At 44.8% G+C, this 19,780-nt stretch overlaps 1 protein-coding gene across 7 annotated transcripts in view; it reads left to right on the top strand.

Moving 5' to 3' along the window:
* RIN2 (Ras and Rab interactor 2) overlaps window positions 1–18,262 on the top strand; it is a 232,004-nt gene extending 213,742 nt beyond the window's left edge. For 6 of the 7 annotated variants that reach the window (XM_059898338.1, XM_059898337.1, XM_059898341.1 and 3 more), the window contains 3 exons: window positions 1,673–1,804; window positions 5,548–5,711; window positions 8,504–10,353. In XM_059898338.1, coding sequence (XP_059754321.1) covers window positions 1,673–1,804; window positions 5,548–5,711; window positions 8,504–8,827 — 620 coding nt within the window. In that variant the 3' untranslated portion in view covers window positions 8,828–10,353. Of the gene's footprint in view, window positions 1–1,672; window positions 1,805–5,547; window positions 5,712–8,503; window positions 10,354–12,710; window positions 12,920–17,769 lie in introns of those variants that run through there. The other variant, XR_009497723.1, reaches the window with a different exon arrangement.
* The last annotated feature ends 1,518 nt before the right edge of the window (window positions 18,263–19,780 follow it).

Below are 19,780 nucleotides of genomic sequence, written 5' to 3'. Positions count from 1 at the left end.
AAGTGTTACTCTGGTGTCTGGCAAATTAGTCCACGTGCAACAAACAGCACCAAAAAAGTAAGCGGAGGAGGGCAACAAGATTTTTGTACGATGTCAGATTATAAAAGATTTAGTTCAGGGTAGTGGATACAGAGTCAGTCTTGGGAGTCTGAGTTCAGATCCTAGCTCTGCGAATGGGTTCATTAACTGTGGGGCTTTGGCCACGGTAATCAACCTTCCAAGCTGCGGTTCTGCACCTGTCGTGGGTATGACCCCATCCTTCCTCCTAAGGTGCAGATTAGATGGGACAACGCATGCATAGCCCCAAGCATGGTGGAAATATTTCTGATTATTCCTGTTGTTACTACATTTTGGCCAGTGAGGGTTTGTGTCGGTGATTTACAGCATCTGTCAGAAACTTGGAGCATTCAGCTATAATGTGGCTTCATCATAGCCATTTCATTGGCTCTCCCTTCTTTGCTCCAAACTGATGCAGTGTAGTAGGAATTCACATAAGTCAGCCCTCGGGTTTCCCCTGCGCTGCTCCTTGTCGGTGCAGGAGTGACCCTGATTCATGGGTAGCCATGAGCCCTGCAGTGCTCCAGGTCTTGGGTGAGCCTTTTTCATTCCGTGGATGGTCACAACTTTTCCTCTGAGTGTAATCGCTTGATGCAGAAGCAGCGGAGAGAAAACACAGGCTCTGTTACCCATGGCTGGAGGAGGTTGCCGTGTGCAAGCACTTCGCAGATTGTTAGGCAGAGACGTTAACACACGCACTCCAGAGCTGGGGATGCTGATGAACGGCACCTCTGCAGTTTGAAGCACGCTTCACACGCAAGAAGTGTACTTTCTGGAGTCCGTGAAATCGTTTATAAAACGTCCCCCAAATTGTATCTGCACAGGATTCTGTTCTTCTCAGGCACAGTTTCTCAGTCCCAGCACTAATGACATTACACCTGGAGAATTCTTCATTGTGAGGCTATCTCGCTTCCTGTAGGAAGTTTATCGGCATCCAGATGCCATGAAAAATGTCTCCAGACAAAGCCAGACTCCCCTGGTGGGGGTGGGGGTGGGGGGGCAAAATCACCCCTAATTGAGAATCTGCATTGTCATAAAAAGTAGCAGTAAAGACTAAACATTTTTCGCCAGATATTAATCGTATATATCTATTCAATGTACACTGAATGAGTACATTTAGCTCACATTGAAGACAGAGAAGGAACAAGTTATTCCTTGATCGAGTTTGGTTCTGTCACTAAGTTTTGATTACTTTGCACAGAAAGCAACAGGAAACAAGACACAAAGGAGTAACAGCATTAAGTAGACACTTCCGCAAATGGTTTATCGTGTCACTTGCTAAAAAGTTTAAACTCTTTCAAAGTACTCTTTAAACTCTTTCAAAGTTCTATTGCGTAGGTTGATGCAAATCATGGAAATGGGGAGATTTCCATGATCCTGTGTTCATTGACTCAAACATCCATTCTGAAATTGTGAGTTAAGGTTGGTCTCTGACGTGGGCAGTGGGGAGAGGCCCAGGCCCTGTAGGATTCCAGAAACACCCCTCTCTCTTTATGAATAGCTCACTTCCCCAGCATGACTCCTCGCTGTCTAATAAAAGCAGCAAGTAGGATATGAAAGGAAGAAATGTTGATAAAAATATCCCCGTCTGTCTCCCCCTTTCTTCCTACTCCAGGGAGGATGTATGGAGCCGATGACTTTTTACCGGTCCTGACCTATGTCATAGCCCAGTGTGACATGTTGGAACTGGACACAGAGATTGAGTACATGATGGAACTCCTGGACCCATCCCTGTTACACGGAGAAGGTAACAGGCTTTTGAAGAAGTGGGAGGATCTGGGGTGCTTTTCTTCGGTTTCATTTTCTTTTTTTTTTTTAAATTGAAGTTCACGTGACATAAAATTACCATTTTAAAGTGAACAATTCAGTAGCATTTAATACATTCACAACTGGGGGCAATCCTCCACCTCTTTCCAGCTCCAAAACATTTTCATCCCCCAAAATAAAATCCCAGGCCCATTTGGCACTTCTGTGGGTGCTTTTCTGACATCTTCAGGGTTAACGGCCATTTTAATTTTGTTCATTTATAAGAATGTGCTGACTTTTTTTTCGGATTACAAAAGTAATACATGTTCATCGCAGAAAATTTGGAAAAGTCAGAAAAACACCCAAAAAATGCAACCCTGCCATAGTTATACTTCACCCAGGTTGGTTAAGTGCAATAAAAAATACCGTTCAGTAGAATAAATGCAGTTTTTTAGAAGAAATGGTTTCTTTGATTCCAAGGGAAAGCTATAAACTTTCTTTGGAGAATAATTCCACTGCCGGCACAACCGCCCGCTGTCAGCGAATCAGACAAAGCCCTGTCTTTTGTTTTCATCTTTATTTTTTAAATTTGGTTTTCAAGACGAAAACAGCATTAATTTCCTTTTCTATTTAAAAAAAAGAATCTGCTCATCATTAACATAAAACTACAGAGGAGTAAAATCTGGGCGGTTTGCTTTCGATTTACTTTGTCCGTTCAGTCTCCTTCTTGTATCCACATGTCTTCGCGGGAATTCCTCTCCTTACACATTTATCACAGAAATAATTGGGGTGTTTGTCACTGTGACGCACAGGCTTGGAATAACTAGGACTCTTGTGTGACCTTGTCTTCTTAAAGGGGAGCAGATCGGAGCCTATTCATCCTGGTGCATTCTGACGGTCCATTTCCATGTGTCCCTGTTGGAGCCCAGATAGACCCTGAGTGATGAATTATTGCATAATATTTTTTCTCTCCAGTGAGTTTTAGTCTGGGCTTGAGTAAAAAGGTCCATCCACGTGCTGATGGGATTCCCCAGGGAATGCATCATCCCAGGATTTTCCCTGGAGGAAACTGCAGTGCAGTGTCACCCCCGAGTGTGTACATTCGTTCACTAAGTCCCCAGTGCCTGGCTTTCGTTCAGAGTGTCTGACCTCCAGGGAGCCCTGAGGGTCCCCCTTCCGTCCCTGTAGGGACAACGCTGACTCCGGACCAGTGATGAATATCTTCATCCTGTGAACGAGCCTCTCCATCCCCTTTACCTCTCCCCCATTTATCTCCCCTCATTAATATTCACGACGCTGAGGCCAGACCCTCTGGCCAGACCCTCCCTGCCTGGAGCATTCCTCCCCTGCTCTGCCCTGGGATTTCCAGGAGGGGAGAAGCACGTGGCTCTGTCCAGGGACCAAGAGGAAACATGCATCTGTCTCTGTCCCATGCTTTCCTTTCTTCCACTGCATTATTATTATAATTTTATATGCATCTGGGATTTTTTTGAGCTTCAATCATGTTTAATTCTAGTAAAAAGTGTGCTGAACTCTTGGGGCTTTGGGGGAAGGGCATGCCAGTTTCCCTCAGAAAACTACCATTCTGCTGCTGACAGAGTGTGCTTAGGACAAACATACGCTTACATCATGTGGCCTGAGGGTCGAGACAGCCACTTCCTGCCACCTTTCCCATCGTTTCCCCGGAGCGAGGCACTGCCCTGGCCACTATGTCGGTGACAGATGGGCGGGTGGCAGTCCTCAACTCCAGGAATCACAGAGAGAGACAAGGACCCAGCTAGCAAAACTACAGCGCATCCAGCAAGCTCGGGTTTTCAGTAGAGCCTGCATCCACTCAGCCGTGTCCTGGTTTCTCTGCCGTCTTCCTGGGAAAGCAGGGCGGCCCCGTCGGGCGGCCGTGGTTGCAGACCAGGCCCGCCCCTCAGACCGGAGCTCTGCAGTCTGGGGGGAAGAGGCAGTCAAGCAGAGATGCACTGCCGGTCCAGCCCTGCATCCTGCCCTACTGCCCAAAGCCCTCTTTGGTTTGTGGGACGGCAGCCCACATCTGTTTTCTGCTGTTTAAGCAGGTAGTTTCATTTGCGGAAAAGGCGTCATAGAATCCCTTTTACGTGCACAGCCCTGCTGGCAGGGTTAGAGTTTTGCAGAAATTTAAACCTTCCTCTAATTGCATCCACATGTTTCAAAGTGTGGTCAGTTTTGTGCTTCCAGCATTTGGAGTTTTCTCCATAGCGGCCTGAACTTGGAGCCATGGAGTCTAAAATTTGACGTTCAGAGGAAACAGTCCCCTCCCAGGCTCAACTGTCATGGTCCCTCCAAGTCTGAGCTCCAATCCTGACACCTCCGCAAGCCTCTCTTAAGTATTAAGTCCATATTGGTTTCTCCTGAAATCCTCTGTGTGGCATTGAAATTCCACACTACTGAGTTTCCCACTCAATCATGTGATTTGTTAATAGGGAAAATATTTAGTAAAAATCAGCCACTCAAAGCGCTGTACTCCAAATCTCTGCCAGTGACCTGAAAGCCACAAAAGTGTGTTTCTTTCTCAGTATGAGTCACAGGGGGGCGTTCAGTTCGTTTCTTAGATGGTGGACCAGTTGCCATCTTGAATGTTGTCACCTGTTGACCAGAGAGAAAGTTCTCCAGGGTCTTGTGTTAGCAGCTAAATACTTTGGCCAGGAAAGAGATACTTGCAGACAAAACTCATTAAACCACAACTAACTTCTGGTCCCTGCATGAATAAACCGCCAGTGTCCGTTTTCTTTAATACATTTATAGAGCAGGGACTCTGATTCTAATTTTTACAAACCCACCCCTGCTCTGTACCTGGCTCATGGTGGAGATTCCATAGGTATTTGGACAAAGAATGTCTCTCAATTGATGATGTGCTGTGCCCAATTAGGGAATTTGTAATAAATGTTTGGGGCGCCCCCTAGTGTTTCTCTAGCATACAGCTTACAAGTTTCAGGAAGGCACCTAATTATAGTTCAGGACCAAACTGTGAACACATTTATGTTTCTCAGAGTGTTGTAAATCTTTTTAACACTCCCCCAAACATGGACATCGTTCCCAAATGCACCAGCAAAGGGGCATCACTTGCTTTTCCTTGTAAATTACTCTTTCCTGCATGTCGTGTTATGAGAGTCCCCAGGTAAGGGTAAGAAAGGGAATCAGAAGGGAGAAGTTATTTTGAAGAATCCATATTATCGTGAGTACACATGTATATTGTGTATTCCTTTCAAAGTGTATAGTTTACTCAAAATTTAGAAAAGAGTAATTCCTAAAGGAAAAGCCCCAAAGCAGGTGTTGCCAGAAGTAGGTGGATTCCTATTCCTGTAGTAAAGGGTTCTGGCCTCAGAAAGGTGGACCCTGCCGTCCTCACACGCCTCCCCTGCATCAGACCCCAGCACCCTGACCTTTTCTGGCAAAGCATTTTCCAGATTTTCCACAATTGCGCTTAGATAATAGAGATTCTGTGTGTCTCACCCGTTGGAATGGAAATTCCATCAGGGAAAGCAGGGCGTGGTCCGCAGTGCCATGGGCGGTGGCCCAGGCCTGGGTCAGCCGTACACCCATGGAGACGGATGCAGGAATGGATGGGTTAGGATGTGCTCTCATGTGATCCCTCAAGGAAATGTATGTGGAAGAGAAGGAAAAAATGCCGAACCGGACCTCCAACTCTGTGGTCCCCCAACTGTTGTCCAACTGGTAAATCCCTGGAGAACTCATTCTTTCCACCCTTTCCAGGAGGCTACTACCTGACCAGCGCCTACGGAGCACTTTCCCTGATAAAGAATTTCCAGGAAGAGCAGGCAGCGAGACTTCTCAGCTCTGAGGCCAGGGACACCCTGAGGCAGTGGCACAAGCGGAGGACCACCAACCGGACCATCCCCTCAGTGGACGACTTTCAGGTACGTGGCCGGCAGTGGGGACAGACTCCTGCTGCTTCCTTTGTCCTTGGGAAGCAGAGCTGGCTCACGGCGCACACAGCTCAGGGCACCCGAGGGCCTCCCTTCGTCGGACCATCTGGTGGAAGAGGGGTATTTTAAACCACCCTCTGACCTTGTTGTTTCACTTCTCTGTTTTCCTTAAATTAAAAGAATATGTATATATGTGTGTGTGTGGATTTGGCCCAAGTTTTGCTGCCCTTAAGAAAACAGAGTCAAATTAGGGCAGGATTTCCTCCAGAACGTTCAGCGTGGATACTGACCACCTGAGCTCACAGGAAGCCAGAAGGAAGGATGCTCTCAGCACAGGTGGCAGATGGGAGACTGGGAGGTGGAAGCAGCCGTGTGAGGCCCTGCACTTGACCTGGTCTCTCTGAGAAGAGGGACGCCTCTCCTTTTTCATCTCTCCACCCCCCCAAAACAGAAGACCCCAGCATCCCATCAGCAGCGTCAGCTCTGGCAGCCGGTCAGGGCCAGAGTTGAAGAGTGAGCAAGCATCTGGGCCAAGTCCTGCCTGGATCCCCTTCCAGAATTTTCTGTGCCCCTGGGCTGGTCCCTGGGAAGGGGAGTTCCCACAGAGCTTGCTTCCTAGAGAGGAGAGAGGCAGGTTGAGGCTATAGAAATCTTGACCCAACACAGGAACTCTTGATTTGCTCACAGTCTATGAAATGATGAGTAAGTCTGCAGATGTCTTCAGATAATATTTCAAAAGTTTCAAATAGGATTGTAAACCCCGACCGTGCTTTGTGTCCACGTGCCACGTGGTGTATTTCCAAGCAGGACAGATTTGCTCCATGTCCAGATTCACCTTCCTTGCCCTTCTTGCCTTTTTAATGCTCTGAAAACACTCAAAAGGTACATTTGGTTTAAAGCCGCCCATCGTGGAAAGGCAAGGTCAGCAAGGTTTTCTCCAAGATAGGAGTGTTCCCAGAAATTCCTTCCCAGGTGCATAAATCTAAGGAGCAAGAAGGCATCCTGTGCGCCCCCCACCCCTTGGATTGTTGAAGAACCATCCACGTGTTGAGCGATTTAGCATCCGCAGGCCCTTGGAATGTGGCGACTGTTGGCCATCTGGGGAGGGGTTTCCTAAGGCCACACAGCCTCTGGGGAGAAGAACGGAGGAAGAGAAAGAAGAAGGGATAAAAACGCATCCTTCCACCTCCCCACCTGCCATTAGCCCCTTCCGCCGGTCCCCTCTCTCCATCTGGAGCTTCTAACCTAGAACCCCCAGAGTCCCCGCCTTGTGCACACCCCTCCCCACTGGCCTCACTCACCTCAGAGATGCACATCTTCTAAGAACAGACCCAAGATTGGAATTGTCAGCACTCAGCTTGGCTGTAGAAGCCAAAGCCAGGAAGCAAAGCTGCACTTGGAACTCCTAAGTCAGGGTCACAGACACACACATCTGCTCACGCTGGAGAGGCAGCACACCTCACCTCCGTGGTCGAGACACCAGAACGCTGGCCCTGCCGCTCACTCGCTGTGTGGCCTTGGGCAAGTTCCTTAACCTCTCTGTGCCTCAGTTTCGTCACTGGTCAAACAGGGATAGTGTAGGCCTCCTTCACAAGGTTTTTTTTAGGAGTCAGTGAGTAAATGCATACCATGTGCAGGCCATGTGCTGAGGGGGTGGTATGGGAGAGGAGGGGTTGGTGAAACCGGGCATGCGTGTACCCAAAGGTGCCCTGAAATGTTCCAGTTCAAGAGCGTCGGTGTTATCATCCGTGTGCAGGGTGCACTGGCCTTCCCAAGAGCTCTCTTTTCTATCATCTGAGGAAACCCTCAGGGTAACCGTGTAGGACCCCCGGCAGAGAGCCCCACTCCCCGTTACTCCTGAGTAGGGCGGCCAGATTTCGAAGAGGAAGATGTATTTGTTTTCTGTCTGAAAATCAGATTTAACTGGGCGTTCCCTATTTTATCTGGTAACCCCACTCCTGAGGAAGTAGAACTGCAGAATGACCCAGGGCCACAGACTGTCAGAGGGCCGGGCAGGAGCCTGGGATGCCCCGCACCTCGTCCGGGCCCCGGGTCGGTTCTGTTCCGTGAAGCCACTCGCCTGGTGCTGCTTGCTATCCGGGGCCTGCAAACACCCCCCAGCCTGCAGCCCCCATCTTCACGGCGCCACCCTGCACCCCGGTGCGCCCTGCATCTCCCAGGCCTTTCCACGGAATCCACAAGCCCTGCCGACTTTCCCACACAGCACTCAGAGCCACCTTGTGTTGGGTTGAACCATGTGAAATTGCCAGTGGGGGAGGGGAAGGATGGTCAACCGTCCGCGGTATCTCGTGGTCCAGCCTAACGCCATCAGCCCTGCTTAGGCTTCGTAAAAAGGACTCCAAAGCGAATAGAGCGTGTGCTCTTGTGTCTACATATGTTAACGTGTCTCCTGCTCCTGACTCCTGGCTCTTCTGACGTTTGGTTTGTTTTTCAAGCTGGGAATAAAGCCGGCGTCAGATCTGGTTGACACTCTTAACCAGGGATTTCTCAGCCCAGCTTTATGAGAGGGACTGAAAGGTGAGAGCAGGGCTGAACGGACTTCCTCCTGCATCTTGTATTGGGGACGAATTAAAGTCCATGCAGTTGTCCCACCATCCCGTTTCACATCAGCCTCTTCCCCTGTACTTGGGGGCCTCGTGTCCTGACCCTGGACGTCCCGGCGAGGCTCACCCGTGAGGCCTCTCCCTGGCGTCCCCCGGCTCACCTGCGCCATCTCGCTTCCTCTTCTGACGCCACCCCTGCACCTCTCTTTCCACCTGCAGAATTACCTCCGGGTCGCATTCCAGGACGTCAACAGTGGCTGCACGGGAAAGACCCTCCTCGTGAGGCCTTACGTCACCACGGAGGACGTGTGTCAGCTCTGTGCCGAGAAGTTCAAGGTGGCCGACCCCGAGGAGTACAGCCTCTTCCTCTTCGTGGACGAAACGTGGCAGCAGCTGGCAGAGGACACGTACCCTCAGAAAATCAAGGCCGAGCTGCACAGCCGGCCACAGTCCCACGTCTTCCACTTTGTCTACAAGCGCATCAAGAAGGATCCTTACGGCGTCATCTTCCAGAACGGGGAAGAAGAGCTCACCGCCTCCTAGGAGACACGCGAGGCTTCCCAGTGGTGCATCCAAAGAGGGGAGTTAGGAACCTGGCCCCTGGCTTCCACGTGCTTGTGCTTGAAAAGCAGTCACCTCCTTGGGGACCGCTCGGTTCAGTGACGGAGCCATCCACGGGCCGACTTGGCCGAGGGCACCTTTAGCCACGACGCCCAAGCACAGTAGCTGAGGTTCATGAAACAAACAGTAGGATCCGTCCTTCAGAGATGGAGAACTGCATCTGATGGTTCAGGTGTCCCGGGATCGTTTGCTGCCTACCCCCAGCCAGGTACTGGGTTGGCTCACGTGTATGTATGCGTACTGAATAAACATTTAAGGTACAAGCTCTTCTCTTGAGTTCAACAGCAGGCGTTTGACAAGACTGTCCGATGCGGTGCATCAAGGACCTCTCAGTTCAGTGGGTGCCTCCATCCTTTCCTTCCTTCCTTTCTTCTTTCTTCTTTTTTTTTTTTTTTATGAAGAGCCTTTGCGTTTTTATATATTTCATAGAAATTTTTATAGCAGTTGCAGGTAAACTGTCAGGATTGGTTTTTAAAATATTTTTGTAACTTTAAGATATTCTATAATTATGCATGTGATTTTTAACATTTAATATGCAAAAAGAAATCTCTTGCTGGATTTGAGAGTATTGCATTTTAAAAGTCTCTCTTCTGTAACTGGATGTTTGGGCAACTTTGTGGGGAGAGACTGCTGGGTTTCTTACAGCGATGTATTACTGACACTGGCCACAGAATGCCTTTGGAAATCCGACGTACTGTTATTACCTTGTTCACGCTCAGTGGTATCGCGTTGTTTTGTGTTTTCACCAAGTAATGCTGGGGATCAGGAAAGAAATGAATGTAGAGAGAGGTCGAGAGGGAAATACAGACTCTAACAGAGGACTAAGGGGTGGAGTCTGCTGGTTCAGGCTCCTTGAAGGAAGTGGGAAAAGGAGATAAAAGGAACCACCTATGCTGAAAATACTGTAAATATGCAGTGAGATTTGCAAAATCTGTCCCATGTTATTTGCTTTCGGAAGCAATTTTGAAAACCCCACGAGGGAAAAAAAAAATAAGAACACCACTTTTTTATTTTCCTTTTCCACATAAATCAAAACTAACAGCATCAGATTATTTTGGGCAGAAACCACGTAATGTGAGTTTCACTGAGTTAAATAAATGCCATTTGGAAAGGAGTTTGCAAATGCACCAAAAAGCCAATCTGTGTTGTAGAATGTGTGGCGAAGTTAAATTTCTGTTTTACGAAACCTGTTTGGGCGGGGGCTGGGGGGGGCGGTTTGCACAGAGGATGAGGGTCTCGTATCAACGTAACGAAGGTAGTTACAAAAACATGTTATTGTACTGTGTAAGGATGCGTAGTCATCTAATTTTGTTGGCTTTGTACCTTGTACCTTTTTAAGCTTTTGCTGTACATGTGGAACCCTCAACACATACTGTGTTGTACTTCCTTTTGTAAATGATTTTTTTAATGGAATTTTGCACATAATACATTGTAATACTGTACGATAATCATGTGTGAAAATAATTCTTGAAATATTCTTCAGTTGTCTTTTTCCTTTGAGAAGCAGAATGTGATTATGCACCAGAGAATGTTATGTAAATCTGGAACCCACACCAGTGTTTGTGGTTAGATAATCCATAGAGAGGAAACAGAAAAGTTGAAATTTTTTCAGCAAGCTCATGTTCTGACAGAAGCAGAAGGAGAAGATCGTGTTCTAACCTGAAAGGATTTGGTGTTATCTGGGACAGTCCTTGGCTGAGCTGGACCAAGAGAACATCACAGCTTATCAGAAGAGCCCTGCAGACACCCCGCCCTGGTCTTTTTTTTTTTTTTTTTTTTTTTTTTTAATGTAACCTCCGAAGTGCCCCGGCTGAGAGTTCAGGGCTGTGTCAAAATCAACAGGGCAGAGGCTGGCCTCTTCCTGGTGCTTGGCAATGGCTTGATAGGTCCTTGTTGACTGAACGAACTTTCTAACCCGTCAGTAGGATGGATGCTTAAAGATCAGAACTGTGGCTGAGCCGACTGCCTGCTTTGCATATTTACCATGAATTCAGAGTGACAGTTCAGTCCCTGTAGTTTAAGATCATCACACTCTCCTTGTCCTCCAAAGTCAGTACACTGCTGACTTAAAGCGGGTCACTGTGCCTGAATGGGAGACAGCCGGAGTAAACTTCAGTGAGATCAAAAAAGGATGCTAGTGTGAGCAGAAGAAAACATCACAAGACAGCCCCTGATTTTGTCGTTGGGCAATGTTTCCATGCTAAAATTACAGCTTCACATGCGTCTTCACTTTTTTCCCCACGCCGACATTTCTCACTTCTCAAATTGCCAGGAAACAGATTTTGGGGCAGTTTGGAAGGAATAAGAGGAGAGTAAAAATATACATGCTGGGTGGAGGGAGAGGAAAATGTATTTCCAAATCTAAAAATATAAAAGTTGAATGCCAGCCAGAGGAAAGGATTTCTTTTTTTTTTTTAATGTTATATGCAGTGCCAAATATTCTCTCCTCGGGGACGCAGAATAGAAATAGAAACTGTTCGAGTAGATCAGTATCGTGTGGAAGTTACAACTTTAGATCTGTAAGGAAACACAGAAGGCAGGAAACCCAACCATGAATGCTTTCATTCATAAATGCGGCTTCACGTCTGCCAGGCATCTCTTACCTCCATCTTTAAGAGACTGGAAATGAGACAGCACTCTGATTATCAACAACAGCACTGCCTGCTTACTCCCTAAAGTCTGAGAGGAAGGGCTACGTACATGGGACACGGGTATTCTAATCGCCTGGCAGTATCTGATGATAAAATCCTAAAAATCATCATTTTTCAAACCATGTTTGTGATGGTGAATTTGGGACCAAAAGTGTTGTTGGTCATTTAGTGAACCCTGATCAAGTTGGAAATAGGAGAAAATTCACATAACATGGCAGAATCCTAAAGGGATCGTAAAAAAAATAGAAGAGATGGAGGGAGGAAGATCTGGTGCTTGTCTCAGAGAACACGCTCTTATTTGAAAAAGATGTTTCCCTCCAACGTGGAAGGATGGGTGGCATTTGGCACAAACATTTCCCCCATGGACTGACTTTGTCAAGAAGGTATGCAGGGGAAGTTTATAAAAAATTATTCAGAAAGGTCTGGGCCAATACATTTAATAAAGTAGTAACAAGGGTCTGCCCTCAGACCCCCACAGAGCAGGCACGTGTGCAGGGGGGCAGCTTCGATTGAACTGGAGGGTGGGGGGACGGGAACCGGACAGCTTCTTGTCTCTCGATGCTAATAAGCTAACCTTCCAGAGTGGAAGTTGCCTGAATTCTGAAGTTCTGTACGTAATAGACATTTAGAATATCATCCTAAGAATGAATCTGAGTATTTCCTTCCACCAAACGCAGATCTGCTGTGGCGGATCCTGGACTCTGTCAGCCTGGAGGGGGAGGCGCTCAGGGCCCGTGGCGGGGAGAGGGACAGTGGCTGGGGTAGGCGGGTAGCGGGGACGAGGCCGGGCTCAGCTCGGGGCTACGGTTTCCTCCCTGGCCCGCATCTCTCAGCCCCCATGGCCCCAGAGGTGACAGCACCTCTGCAACCAGCCTGCCCTCGGGCCCCTGGGGAATACATCACCTCACACAGCTGAAGGCAGTTCCCCCCCCCCCCCATTTAGCTCCATTCCTTCCCTTCCCTCCCCCAGGACCCTGGGGGGCAGGTTTTAGGTTTTAATGAGGTGGGCGGGCTCTGGCCTTTCCCTGAGGTCTGTCCACGATGTGCTTCTCCAGTTCTACCAGAGATGCAGGGTGAACCAGGCGCCCCCACCTACACCCCGCCCATCCGCTCTGTCCCCAGGGCTCAGTGTCCGCTGGTCCTATTCCCATCAGGTTCTCAGCTTCGGCCGCTTCTTCAGCTCACCTGCAGGCCTTTAAAACCCCGAAGGCCAGGCTGCCCAGACCATCAGAATCTCTGCACGTGGGACCCAGGCAGCGACTTTTACTGAAACTTCCAAGGTGATTCTACTGTGAAATCGGGGCTGAGAAATACCAGGATAGATCAAGACACAGGTCTTAGGAGAGAAACACACCTGGGAGAGGTAAGACTTTGTCTACAGCCCCTAACGCCTAATCGATTACAGGTTCTTGGTCTTAGTCGGCTGATTTCAGCAAAAGACCATGGAAAATGTACTTGTAGCAAGGCACTGTTCCATGGAAATAGGAAGCAAGCCACATAGATGATTTTAAATTTTCTAGTAGCCACGTTAAAAAAAAGAAGAAAAACAAATGGGTGAAATCAAAAGCACTATATTACAGTATTACTAGTAATTTATTTTAGTAATCTATTAGTAATCTATTTTATTATTTAACCCATGCTATCCAAAATATAATATTTCAACAATTAATCAATCTAAAACATTAGAGGTATTTTACATTAATTTTTTTCCATCGTCTCCAAAATCTTGTGTGTGTTGGGCACTTATGTCACGTCTCAGTAGCCAGATGTCAAATGCTCAGCAGCCACGGGTGACCGGTGGCTGCTATATGGGAGAGTGCAGTTCTAGCAAATTAACTAGCAATGATTTAAGAAGCTGAAAAATACAGTTATCGGTGCATATAAAATAAAACCACGTCACACATAAAACCACTCCTCTACCCACAAAATGCACACATGCACACTGTCAAACAGGCACCCCTTACCGGCCAAGGTGCTCATGGCACCTCCCTCTTGGCGCCTCTGAGAGCCACAAGGCACTGAATTAATCCATGTGACGTCTTGGAACCCAGTACTCCACAAGCACATTGAATATTTGTCACTATTATCATGAGACAATCAACTTCTTCGAAAGAAAATTTTCCACCGCTGTTGTTTGTTTCTACTGACCCGTTCACGTTTTTATCTGCTGGCAAGTTTCTTGTGAAAAAAAGAAAGACAAAAACAGGTACTAAGGTTTAATATATATAAACTATATATATCAATATACATATTATATATATTAACTATATATATCAATATATATTATATATATTAACTATATAAATCAATATATATTATATATATTAACTATATATCAATATACATATATATATTAACTATATCAATATACATATATATTAACTATATATATCAATATACATATATATTAACTATATATATCAATATACATATTATATATATTAACTATATATATCAATGTATATATTATATATTAACTATATATATTATGTGTATATTGTATATATTAACTATATATGTTAATATATATTATATATTAAATATATATCAATATACATATATATTAACTATATATATCAATATACATATTATATATATCAATGTATATATTATATATTAACTATATATATTATGTGTATATTGTATATATTAACTATATATGTTAATATATATTATATATTAAATATATATCAATGTATATATTATATATAAACTATATAATGTATATATTATATATATTAACTATATGTGTTAATGTATATATTATATATATTAACTATATGTGTTAATGTATATATTATATATATTAACTATATGTGTTTATATATGTGTGCATATATGTGTGTGTATATATATATATATATATATATATATTGGGGTGGGATGCCCAGTGTGGGAGGATTAAAAATAAAGTGAATGCCATCCGTTAACTTTGTTGTTGATGATGGTGGTGATGGAGGAGTACAGGTGTGAACTGGGAGGATATTCCCAGTGTTCCCTACTGGCCAAGAGCCTCAGCAGGGCCGTGGCCAGTGGTGACTATTGCCAAGAGGGGGAAAAGGGAGGAGGGAGGGAGATTGCAGCGATGGCCAGAGTGACATCCTGGGAGGAACCGGCTCTGCCCCGAGGGTGGCTCCAGTAGCACTTCCCAGAAAGGAATGATTACTTAAGTAAAAGTGTAATTACTGTCAGTGATTATTGCCACAGCTTTTCCTCTTTCAATTTTATTTTTTACATTCACTTATTCATTTAGATATTTATATATACGTCTATTATTTAACTGGATTACTCTTAAATACAATAGGCTTTACCAAAAAGAATAAGGTGTGAATTGATGTGATTTTCCTTATCTCTGATGTCTGTGCTTCCTCTTTCCTGCCGGTTCTACAAATTTTGAGAGAATGGACTCAGATTGCAGTTTTAGTCAGTTTTATCTTTTTCACTCTGTTTCTTCAGTCTACTGATACACAGTCACGCACAGAACAGAAATGCATCGACAATGAACTGAAAGAATGAAAAATTGCAAAGAAAAATAAACTGCCCAAGACTCTTTAACCAATCAAAATTAAATACACGTGAACTAGCTAGGACACTGGAAAACTTCTGCTTTTCACAAGCACGTGGAAGTATAATACTTGGCAAATGGCAAAATCTCATTTCACAGATAGTTGAAGATTTTGCTGCTGAAAATACAATCCATGGACCAAGCATAGCATCTCCCGGGAGCTCATCAGAGTCTCAGGACCCTCCCAGACTTACTGAATCAGAATCTACATTTTAACAAAATTCCCAGATGATCCACGTGCACGTTACAGTTTGAGCAGTATTAGTTCAAGGCATATCTGGGTTGAGGGCATTTGTGCAGCTGATACAATTAAACTTAAGCTGCTGCTGTTAAATCTCTGGAGGAATGGAGCTTGTGACGCTAACTAAAAAAAAGGCATAACCTCACTTCAAACCACCTACATGATCACAAAAGGCTTAAAATGCAGATGTCAGGAAACAAGTGTTTATCTGATGATGATTTATTCTTCTTGCTTTTATAGGGAAAAGAGACCTGAAAGGTAGGGGGAAAGACTTTGAAAATGAGGTGGGGTTGAAGACAAATACAGTGATTTTGCCAGGCATCTTCTTCTACCTCCAGCTATGTGAGGCAAACAGAAGCTGAGTCAGAAGGTTCTTTCTGTCTGGGCCAGCTGCTCTCACATGTGTACACGTGTGTGTGTGTGTGTGCATGTGTGTGCAGGGACATCATCATGTAGTCTGGATAATTAACTAGTCACACTGTCTGCACGTGATATTGGAAGTTTATGGGCTTTTTTATTTTCTGAAAGGACAGCCAACTTTCTTTTAAAGGCATTTCATTCCCTGAGAATCTATTATCTACAGGGCCATTTTGCTCATCGACTTTGAAAAGTAGGGAAGAGAGATGTAATTAAAATATATTTGGTGACTAAGGAGTGAATTGTTTAAAACATCTTTGGACTTGCAGGCGGCGGCTGCAAAGGGAAAGTGCTGTGGACCCTGCAGAACCCTTGCATTCCTCCGGACAGTGATTCCAAACAATCCTGAACCCTCCTATGCTTGCAGTGTTGTTTCATGCACGTGGTTTTGCTCTATCTTTTTCGGGGGGGAAGGGAGGATTTGTTTTTACAAAATAAACACCACATCAAATATTCCCAAGTGTATAATGAAGCAGCAGTTCCTGTCCCCTCCCCCAATCCCATTTCTATTTTTAAAAATATTTTTCACTTAATGTACAATCCTTTTTTAAAAATATTTATTTATTTATTCATTTGGCTGTGTCAGGTCTTAGTTGCGGCACGCGGGATCTTGCTGTTGCAGTGTGCGGGCTCTCTAGTTGTGGCGCATGGGCTCTAGAGCGCACAGGCTCAGTAGTTGCGGTGCGGGGGCTTAGTTGCCCCATGGCATGTGGGATCTTAGTTCCCCGACCAGGTATTGAACTCCCATCTCCTATACTGGAAGGTGGATTCTTAACCACTGGACCACCAGGGAAGTCCCCCAATCCCATTTGTGATGCCTCCCCCTCTAAACAACTCCTCCAGCTCCATCTGCCATTATTTATCTGCATATTTCTTTAAAAAATGCTTATACTGTTGCTTATTGATTTCTTTTCCAATATTAGACATTATTTACTGAGTCCATACTATGGAAGGTGAGAATTTAATCTTCTTATACCATATACATAGACATGCAATTTTTCTCCACCAATCTCCCCAAATAATTATATACCATTTTGGGTAAATTCATGTTTTTTATTATGATGGCAACGTAAATATTGTTCAGAGCTAAACTATAATGCACTTGTATTTCCTTTTTGTACAACTTTTTGTTTTTCTTGGAGTTAAGGATTGCTTCCATTTTTATGGTTTGTTTACTTTTAATGTACCTATTACTAATTCATTCTCAACCTCTACTCCACAGCTGAGAAATTCCTTTCAACATGATCTAATAATTCAGAATAATCTATCATTTCCTTTTATTTTTTTCATTGACGTATCCTTCCTAGAGCTGTCCTCCTGTTGTAATGTGGGTGGGCCAGTTGGTTTCTAGGACTGTGATAGAACTGTCTTCCTGGGAATTCTCCTTACCATTATACAGAGTCAAATGGCCTATATCCTATTTCCTGGATCCTTTTTTTCTCTTTCTTCACTCACTTCTTTGTTTTACTGGAGCACATTATTTAGAAGAATTGAAGGTGAAACGTTTGAGGCTTTTACGTATTCTTCTGATTCTTCTATCATTCCTAGTGCTTGATAGTTTGACTAGGTCGAGAACTCTGTTAGAAATTTCCTCTCAGAATCTTTTTTTTTTAATTAATTTATTTATTTATTTATTTATTTTTGGCTGTGTTGGGTCTTCATTGCTGTGTGCAGGCTTTCTCTAGTTGCAGTGAGCGGGGGCTACTCTTCGTTGTGGTTCGCGGGCTTCTCATTGTGGTGGCTTCACGCAGGCTTCAGTAGTTGTGGCACGTGGGCTCGGTATTTGTGGCTTGCGGGCTCTAGAGCTCAGGCACAGTAGTTATGGCGCACGGGCTTAGCTGCTCCGCGGCATGTGGGATCTTCCCGGGCCAGGGCTCGAACCCGTGCCCCCTGCATTGGCAGGCAGATTCTTAACCACTGCGCCACCAGGGAAGCCCTCCTCTCAGAATCTTGAAGATTAGAAATAATTTTTTTTTCTCTTGTCATCTAGCTTTCAGAGATGCTGGTGTCTGACATCACTTGATTTCTAATCCATGCATATATGAATCTCATCTCACTTTATACCATTGGATCGTCTCCTTCCACCTTGACTGTGGGCCCAGCTAGAGGACTCACCTTGGTCAAAAGGACTCTAGTAAACAGGGTGCAAGTGGAGGTTTGAAAAGTGCTTGTGCATTGGGCTGGCCCCTTCTTGCTGCTGAGAACCCTTCCATCACCCTAGTGAACAGAACAAACTAGTTTCCTGGAAGATAAGAGATTGTGTGGAGAGAAGTTCCAGCCATCCCAGGACATCCCAGACACGTGAGCGAGGCCGTCTGGGATGATACAACTAACAAGCATCCAGCTCGGACCAGAATAACCACCCAACCAACCCACGACTTAAGTTGCTAGGTTTGGATGATTCATTACACAGCAAAAGCTAACTGATACACTTCCCTTCCATTTTCCAGAAGCTGTTAGAAGAGTCTCCTTATCCCTGCTGTTCTCAAATTTCAAAGATGTGCCTCGATGTGGATTTTTTTTTTTCATCAGTTGTGTTGGAGACTCAGATCTCTTCCACTCTCTGGAAACTCATATTCTTTAATTCTGAGAACATTTCTCATATTTTCAAAATTATTATTTCTTCCCATCTATTTTCTCTTTCTGGAGTTCCTATTATTTAAATATTGGACCTGAAAACATGCCCCATTGGGTTAACAGAAACTGGTGACTAACAGAAATTCTTGAGCTTGTCTTACAGAACAACAGATAAGGGAACAGCTTGTTAAAAACCCCTCCGCTTGTGACCTGCCTTCACTGACCAAGCTCACCTTAATTATTTTTTGGCTCCCTAACTGCCCCCTATAGATAACACCTTTGAAGTAGGGGTTGCTATAGTAATGGGGGCTTAAGTTGTTTTCCAGGAACTTGGAGTCGGCTCCAGTGCAGTTGAAGCTGGGTAAGACTGGTTAGGAATGCCCACCCTAAAATTTGGCCTGCGCAGGTGTCCAGTGAAATATATCTTGACATCAGAGGACTGAAAAACTCCACCCTCAGATCGTGCTAAATGCCTCCATTTTTTTTTAACAGGCATCCCGTGGAAAAGCATGTAACCCAGATACACCTGCACACAACACCGGTTACCTCACTTTTTCCCTACCTCCAGTCACCTTTTCCCACACCTAAGACCACCCTGCTCCTTTATCCCATAAATATCTCAAGCCCTTGCCTTCGGGGAGGCAGATTTGAAATTTGTTCTCCATTCTCCTTCCTTGGCTGCCTTGCAAAGAAACCTTTTCTGTGTGACAAACCTCCATGTCTTAACGTTTGGCTTGCTTCAGGTCAGGCAAATAAACCTGGCTTGGTAACAGACCTACTAGATTGCACTCCTATTTTTTTTTTCAAGCTTTAATTCCTGCTTCCTGTCTCTATGTCTTTTTCTTATACTTTCTGGGGTATTGCTTCAATTATTGAATTTTTAATTTATAATAATAACATACTTTGTTTCTGAATGTAATTTTTATAATATTTAGTTCTTTTTTCCCTGCATGAAATACCTTATCTGTCTGTGAATCTTAGTTATAGCATTATCTTTTTAAAAAAATCTCTGTTCATCCCACTTTTTTTTTTTCTGTTTGTTTTATTCTGTCTTTTGGGTTAGAGGCTGTACTCAGATGTTCAGTGGCTTTTGATTACTCATAGTTTTGGGGGGATTTTTGTGGGGTTTTTTGGTTAATATTTATTTTTCTATTTTTTTACTTTTTTATTTATTTTGGTTGCACCGGGTCTTAGTTGTGGCAGGCAGGCTCCTTTGTTGTGGCTTGCCGGCCCCTTAGCTGCAGCAGGCAGGTTCTGTAGTTGCGGCAGGCAGGCTCCTTAGTTGCGGTACGCATGTGGGATCTAGTTCCCTGACCAGGGATCAAACCTGGGCCCCCTGCATTGGGAGCACGGGGTCTTATCCACTGTACCACCAGGGAAGTCCCGATTATTCATAATTAAATGTAAAGCACCACAAAGCTTCT

The sequence above is a fragment of the Balaenoptera ricei genome, chromosome 15 (genome assembly GCF_028023285.1).
Source record: "Balaenoptera ricei isolate mBalRic1 chromosome 15, mBalRic1.hap2, whole genome shotgun sequence".
In the NCBI taxonomy this organism is placed as follows: domain Eukaryota; kingdom Metazoa; phylum Chordata; class Mammalia; order Artiodactyla; family Balaenopteridae; genus Balaenoptera; species Balaenoptera ricei.
This window is presented reverse-complemented; position numbering and strand designations above follow the sequence as displayed.